Genomic DNA, 8,479 nt, shown 5'->3' on the forward strand with positions numbered 1-8,479 from the left:
TGGCGATCTCCATGCGCTAGTCGGTGGGCGCCGAAGGCAAAGGTAAACATGATCGCCGGTCGAGGAAACGGCGATCTCCATGCGTGCGTAGCTGGTGGTCGTCGAAACTTGAAATGGCGATCTCCATGCGCTAGTCGGTGGTCGCCGAAGGCAAAGGTAAACATGATCGCCGGTCGATGAAGCGGCGATCTCCATGAAGTGGTCGGTGAAGTTGTGTATCATTGCCGTATTCGAAGAACGGAAGATCAGGTACTGAAAATTACTGAGGTAGACACATCGCCGGGTTTGTGCTGGTTCGATAAAGATGTCTGTTAACCTTATAAGAGCAATGAGATGGGGATTTCCCGAGTGGATCCTCCTCGAGAGCAGGGTTTATCTTGATTGGGTATTTTTTGGGTATGTTTTTCTCACTTTAAGGTTGTTTTGTTCCAACCATAAAGGAGAGATAGGTAGTCCTTTTGTGGTTTCTGTATATGGGTTGGGATACCCCTGAAATATCCCCTTTAATTTGATTTATTCATTGCTGATAAAAAAAAAAAGTAATAATTATAATGAAAATAGTATTAATATTAACATTAATAATCTTAATAAATAATATTAATAAATATAATAGTAATAATGTTAACATTAATAATATTAATGAATATAATTAATAATAATTTTAATTTAATTTTCAAAATATTAATATTAATTTTAATAATAAATATTAATATCAATTTTAATAATAAATTTTTTATTAATAGTATTATTATTATTATAAATAATAATGTTAAGAATAATATTACTAGCATAAATAATAATATTAAAAGTAATATAATTGTTAGAAATAATATTAATAATAATATTAGTAATAATAATAATAATAATAAAAATAGTAGTAATAATTAATAATAATAGTAATAATAACAACAATAGTAATATAATTAGAATAATAATAATTATAATTTGAGTAGTAAATGCTTTGATCTAGTGGTTACAAGTAGTTGTAGTTAGTAAACTTGGTTCAAGTCCTAATTATAACAAAACTTTTTTTAATTACGAACGAAATTTTGGTATTATTGACTGAATTTGACTGTTGGTAAAACCAGATTATTTTTTTTAATATTGTGATTTTCGTCTTCAAGGTCTTTATATAATCTTTATAAATGTGACCGTTGAAACTAGGGTTCTCCATTCTTCCATATAGTTATTAGACGCTCAATATAAAAACAATTGCTTCTAATGATCTTTTTGTGTCTTGAACGTGTAAGACATTTCATTTTATTTTATATTCTTCAAATATGAACACAAAGGCTTTAACACTTTTTTTTTAATATCTCCTCAATTATGTCACGTTATTCTTCTCTTTGAATGTGTTAGACGCTTGAAATGGAAACCTTTGCCCTAATGTTGTGCATTCTTAAATTGTTATAACCTTTTAAAATTGTTTCTTTAACTATATTTCATCGAACCTTGAAACTTTTGAATAAACTCTGCACGTGGATATTTCCTTTTCTGCACTGTTTATCATCTTCCACGTATTAGACGTTTAATATTGAAATATTGACTTTGATGAAATCTTCATGTCTTTAATTACTTTTTGTTCCTCAAATAGTTTCTTTATCTGAATAAACTTTATTCGTTAAGGTTTGAACATCTCTAGACTTAACCCTTTCTTTATTTATACTCTTTTTCTTCTTCTTCTTCGTGTTAGACGCTAAAATGGGATGTGTCTTCAATTCGTTTTACCATTTCGAATAATCTATATCTATGAATATCTTCGTTCGTATCTCCTTGATAGTACTTCACTCTTGATCTGTGCAAATCTCTCTTTTTGACTTCATTGCTTTTCGTTAGACACTTAGAAATGAAACTTTGGCTATCAACTTTTCAGCATTCCTTTGACAATTTATGGGAATAATATAAGTATCGGTGAACATTATAATAACAAAATAAACCATGAGTATCACTAAAACAATATCTTTTATAAAATCCTTGAATTAGAGACTTTTTTTTTCCAGATATTTGATCATAAATGCAATTTTAAATTCTTTCCAAGTTAATATAAAACTTGAACGATGTAGTGTAATCACATTTAACCTGGATATGTTTATTGTTTATATTTTGAAAAACCTTTTATATAGAAAATGGTCATGTTTTTTTTTTTTTAAGGTTTCCAGTAAAACATTGTTCATATAAAATCTTTCTAATGCACAATGCTAATTGCAAAATTGTATTTGAAAACATTTATGATTAATATGGAAAACAATTTTCATTCAAAAAACATTAAAGCACAATGTATTTGAGATTTTCAAATTTCTCTTTTGTTACATTCTCAAATACCAAATTTTCGAAAATCATTAATCTTATTTGAAAGTATTGTTTTCTATGATTTAGGAATATCAAATAAGATTCGAAAACATAAGAGTAGTGCCATAAAACATTCTAAGAATATAAAAGTTTAGTATGCACACTTCCCTGACGCAGTAGTTCGATTAACAAGTAGAAGATAATAGTATCATCTGATATGAGTAATCTTCATTGATTGTCTGATGAGTTATAAGCAAGTGTGTTTATGTCATCTTCCTTATGGTATCCAAAGAGTTCATTTGACGAGAACATTTAATGTATTCATGGACACTAGGATCGTCTGATGAGTTCTTCTTAACAATATCATCTTATCCATTCCAGTGAAATCGTCTAATGTAGTTCCTCGATATCGTCTTACTTATGTATTCTTTTGTGAGTCATTCGTTTGAACAATGTTCCCTCTTTAACTATTATTTATAATCTCTTAGAATTTTTTTCAATATTAAGACCAAGATTGGATCATCTGATGGTCTTTCTATTGTTATTCTGTTTGACGAGAGCTTCTTATGTATATCATTTGATATGTTCATGTGAGATTGTCTGACATGTCTGTTCACTATTGATCTATCTATTTGGACAATGCTCTTTGTTTCAAATGATATTCTTATAGAATATAATCACTTTGGTTCTCCCATGTTAAGACAAAGACGAGACAAGGACTGGATCATGTCATGTGTCTTCAATAATTGTATTGACATTGTAGATTGTCTAACATGCTGATTCTTTAGTGTAAAATCGTTTAGTGAGTCTTACTCATCTTCTTTTAGTAAGATTGTCTTGTAGTTGACTCTTTAGGGAGAGTCTAATGAGATCTTAAAACTTGACCGTCTTGTTCTCAGTATTAAATCTATCTAACAAATTTAATAGGTACACCGACTTAATATATATATATATATATATATATATATATATATATATATATATATATATATATTGACTCTTTAGGAACGTCTTGATGGACCTTCTGATGTCTATATTCAAAAGAACAATCTGATACCTATAACAGTACTTGATCGTCTGATAGGTTTAACTAACCTAGAATGTCTAATGAGTCTTTATTTGGATCTGCACACTAGTAGATTTGTTAGAATACTTAACACATCTCATAGTATTTGTTATCATCAAAATATATAGACTCTCGTGTCACAAGATCGTCAGATGAGTGATAGATCATCTGATGAATGATAGATCATCTAAGGTCTTAATAGTTGAATCAAGGGAGAAAGCTAAAATTAGGAAACATGTGTTATCATGTCTAATATCCAAAGTGTTGAAAGTTATCATGGATTGTAACTAATGACATATTTTGGGTGGGGGCAAATACTTTGGTCAAACCCGTGTCACTACAAAGTCGGGACTGTCTCACATGTCTAGTCCATGCAGTTGTAGAATGTAATTAGCAATTGAGATAAAGGGAGAGTTCACTAACTTGCTGAGACATGAACTCATTGGGAGGCATGAAGTTGTATAACTTCTTATCAATGTGTTCATGGGTCTTTTTGTTGTACTAATGGTTGTGGGGTAGTATACACGCTACAATGATATATGGTCCTATAACTTTTTTTAAATAGAGTTGAAACATATTTCAAATGTTTTAATTTTAATTCATTATTCTTTCCTTGACAAAAGAAAATGACATAAATTTTCCATAATTAGTTAAAATTAGCTTTAAGTATAGACTTATTTGCCAAAATTTTCTTATATAACTTTTTTAAAAAAATATTTTAAATTTGTATTTAAATTAATTTTAACTAGTGAAAAATCTCAATTATTTTTCCTTTTATTTTTTTATCCTAGAAGAAACTTGTTTAAACATATTTTTAACTAACGACTCTTTGTCCACATTGGTTGAGGCTAATAGTGAAAATGCTTAATATTGATTACTTTAAATACGAAACACTTTTGATTTCTTTGTAAGATTACTGATATAATATGGCAAACCAAAACGAGGGTCAATATCCAACATGTTTCTATGTCACTCCTAAAATCTCTATCTTCCCATGTTTTTACGGGGTTTTCATATGAAGTAAATGACCCTTAAACAACTAAAGGAGGCATGGACAAAGAAAGTACAGTTATAATAATATTATTATATTAGCAACCAAAATAGTATGAACCATATTTTAATTCTAAATAAGAGACTTTGCACTAGGCATATAAAGACAGCTCTCTATGTTTGGAAGAAGAAAACAGGGTTTTCAATTATGTTCAAATGTATTATTAGTTGATTTATTTTGGGAAGACTCACTCCTTCTGCAGCATCTTAATCGATTCATGTATAGGGTATGGCAGAAAATTCCCCATTCCATAAAAATGAACTTTATGATGAGTGTCTTCATGGGACTCATCTTAAATCCTATGAACATAACACGTGCGTGTAGAATAACAGAAGGGTCTGGGACTTGATCAAATCAATGTAAAGAAGAGAGAGCCATACCCAAACTGAGACAGTGTCGTCTAGAATAAACACCAAATTATGGAAGTTATACCCCACAGTAAAGCTTATACAACTTTAATTCTATGCAACTCCGAGGTGCACAACCGACAAAAGAGAATGTTATACGCTTCACATTTTAAAAATGAAATTAAAACAATATTCATCTAAGCATTTTCATAATATTTATACAGATGAATATTAGTGAGGTCGTTCTTTTTTCAAATCACATGTATCTTTCTTCACCATGCCCTATTTATAGCTTATATTAGAAAGCTATCTTGATGTTTCTGCATCTAATACGAAGAATTACAACATTACATCTATACAGTGTTGAATCCAATCAAAGATGGAAAAATATGTTTTTCGTAATGTAATTTATTTGTATTTTTAAATTATTTTTCTAATTTTAAAAATATATGACTTTAATTTTTATTTATATTTGAATTTCATATGATGATATTTTTTATTATAATGTGATATTAATACTTTTTTATATTTAAATTTAATACTTAGTGACGATTTTTACTTTCCAAATTCAGAAAAAAAAATTACATAATAATTCTTAATACGGATCAAGATTAAGTTTAACAAAAACATGAGAAACTAGATGATATTTAACCATTTAATAATTATAGGTTTTTAACCATTTATATTTAACCATCTATCTTTCTATATATATAACTAATCCTTGCTTAAATTCTTGTGAAGAAGGAATAGAAGGCAGCATTAATAACTACCTAGTAGATCTGCGCAGTAGCCCTATCCCCTGTGCAATTAGAGGAGTCAAATTCCAGATGCAGAAGTTTTAAGTTTACAAACCCTAACAGGTACTTCCCATCTCACAATAAAGGGCAAGGGTGAAAGAAGTTTGAGAACCATCAATCCATGATGTATAGGACTTGGAACAGATACATCTCATGATTAGGATCTTCTCCTCTCCCTTCAAAACTCCAACTTCCTCATATTTTGAAAGTGTAATCATTCGACTCTATCATATATTTATACCAAAACCATGAAGTGCATCAATTATAAAATAAAATAAAAATGCAACCAGGAAATAAAGGGACGAAAGAAAAAGTAACCAGACGGAGAAAACAACTACTAAATTATTCATAAATATATTAAAAGATGCCCATGATCATCTTTTTTATTCAAAACACAGAAGCAAAAGAAAAAAAAGATGGTTCATAATCCATGTACATCGATAAAATAAGCATGCTTGCTTGGTAGCTAGCTAGCTTCCTCTCTCACTGTTCTTCAGAACTATATATATAATTAGTACTCTAACCTTGCAACTCTTTCCAATTCCTAGCCTTCAAAATACAGCACAAGATCGAGACAATAGCAGGTTAAATTTGATCATTAGATGACTCCATCCATCTCTTCCTGTACCACGTTTGGCAATTCAGAAAGGTGTTCGTCCATGAGCCCAAGCAAGGGCTTCATGCCCCACTTGCCCCCCTCCTACATTTGGTGGAAGATTATACAAAGGCAAAGATGATGGATCTGGCATCCCACCCTGCAACTGGACGCCCCCACCGCTTCCAATTCCAAGTGGCGGCGGTGATCCTCCTCCTTGTACCGCAGCGGCGGAACTAGGCCCCTCGTCATCTTCATCAAGTGGAAGTCTCTCATATGTTGCATTGGCAAAAGTTGCAGCAATCACCATCACTGGTCCTGTTGCAACTAGAGGCCCAACCACACTCCCTCCTAGTACTTGGCCCTGTCCTCCAGCAAGATACACTGTGAGTCCTGTGGATCCTGGAGGAGCTGGACCAGGTAAGAAAGTCCCAGTGAGGGACAAAATCTCAAACCTCCCATGAAGTGCCACAACAGCTCCAGGAGCAGCAGGTTGTCTAAGAGTAACATTTGCCACGGAGCCACTTCCACTGAGCACACAAACTCCACGCTGACGCCTTCTTGCAAACTGGGCTACACTTTCGGCAACATCAGCTCCTCCAGTTATCTCCATCACATGACTCCTCAGGGCGTTTGGGCTGTCCCTTGTTACAAAAATGGGTGGTTTTGGCTTGTTTTTGGATCCAGGAGGTCTTCCTCTTGGTCTGCGGGTTCCAACCTCAACTGCACCCTCTTTCGGTTCATCTCTATTGTCTTCATCTTCTTCTATATCATGACCACCACTGCTTTCATTGATTACAAGGTCTGTGTGGCGTTTGCTTAGGCCAGGTGAATGGGTTCCTGGGTCAATCCCAGATAACCCCCCCTGGCCTGTCCACCAAGGATTTGCCAGAGTTACTGCAAAAAGATTAATTCAGGTTATAAGGTAAAGAAAACTGTATAGCAGTAACTTCAAACCCAGAAACCAATTAAGCTCAATTGCCTTTACCAGAAAACGCAAAATTGACCTGTGAGCTACCTTTTTTTTTCCAAAGGCTATGTAGCTGATTGGGGTTTTGGTTTTGTGCTCCTAGGTTTCCTTCACTTGTTGTAATTGCAAGCTAGAGAGCAAAAAATAAAATAAAATAAAAGTCAAACCCACATAGCTCATAAGAAACAAAGGCCAGGGCTAGCTCTTTTCTCTCGAAAGACCTAAGATATGATGTTTGGTTGGTCCAATGGATGAGAGGCCAGAGAGAGGGCAAAGGAATGAGAGGTGAGGTGCTTAGAAGAGAGAATTAGATTCAGATACTCAAGAAGAATCCAGTAAAGGGTATTAAAGAGTTTATCAAATAGCTGTTTCAAGAGATGGAAAGAAAAAGATTGAAGATCAGACGATCAACAATTGTTCTCTCTCTTCTTTTTATTTAATTTGTTTGATTATTCTTTGGCTACTTATGAAGAAGCGATCTGAGTGGACATGAAAGGGAACAGATGCGAAACCTTTCACAGAATCAAGCACAAAGAGAGCAAATACGAGGGCAGAAACAGAGAAAGGAAGAGAGAGATAATTAAGAAAACCAAAATACGGGACAGTACTATGTAACAATAAGATATAGAAAGAGAAAGAACACAACTTAAACTACTACTATTTGACAAGAACAAAGGAGAAGAAATGTTTTTCATTTGTTCTCTTTCTTGGCGTGTGCTGTGCTGTTATTAGGGGAGACTATATATTTTCTTTCTTACTTTATTATTATTTTCGTTTCAATTTTTTTTTTTACAATCCTTGCTTGTTGATTCTGGCATTATATAATGGGAACGAACAATAAGCACTGCTTTTAGAGGGTCTTGGAAATTAGGGTTTTGTGGGGTCGCGTGCGCGTAGGCAGGTGCGAGCACGTCGTTTTCTCGGGGCCCGATACATACCAACGTTACCAAAAGAGAGAACGAGTCGTGAGTGAGAGAAAAGTAAGTACAGGAAGAAGAAGAAGATGATGAAGAAGAAGAAGCTATATTGGTGAACCTTCCATCTGGTAATACATTTCAACTACTCCAACTTTTGCACTTTCTCCATGCCAAAAAATGTTACTACTGCTGCCTGCTGGTGTTCTTAACACACATCCATTCTACATTATTTTAATTATATTTATTTTATTTTAATTTATAATATTATTATATTATTATAATTGGGTGTCAAAGTATGTTATTTACTATATATTTGAGTGTTAAAAAAACTTTTCCTATCTTTTATTTTGGTTACTTCTTTAACTTCCATCTCCAAACTCATGTAGGTGTAGCATTTTTTGTCATAAAAGATTTATTTGCAGCCTGTAAATTGTAATCATTTTAATG

The 8,479-nt window shown here is 32.8% G+C and overlaps 1 protein-coding gene across 2 annotated transcripts; it reads right to left on the reverse strand.

Moving 5' to 3' along the window:
* Positions 1-5,874: 5,874 nt before the first annotated feature.
* Positions 5,875-8,204, reverse strand: LOC137828554 (AT-hook motif nuclear-localized protein 20-like). 2 transcript variants are annotated; one of them, XM_068635174.1, is made up of 2 exons: positions 7,134-8,204; positions 5,875-7,042 (listed from the first exon to the last, which is right to left on the reverse strand). In XM_068635174.1, the coding sequence occupies exon 2, from the start codon at positions 6,756-6,758 to the stop codon at positions 6,192-6,194; it is 567 nt and encodes a 188-aa protein (XP_068491275.1). In that variant the 5' UTR covers positions 6,759-7,042; positions 7,134-8,204; the 3' UTR covers positions 5,875-6,191. The 2 variants fall into 2 exon arrangements, with proteins under 2 accessions (XP_068491275.1, XP_068491274.1); XM_068635173.1 differs by having other exon boundaries at positions 7,164-7,831.
* Between the last annotated feature and the right edge of the window lie 275 nt (positions 8,205-8,479).

This window comes from Phaseolus vulgaris, chromosome 7 (genome assembly GCF_000499845.2).
Source record: "Phaseolus vulgaris cultivar G19833 chromosome 7, P. vulgaris v2.0, whole genome shotgun sequence".
Lineage (NCBI taxonomy): Eukaryota > Viridiplantae > Streptophyta > Magnoliopsida > Fabales > Fabaceae > Phaseolus > Phaseolus vulgaris.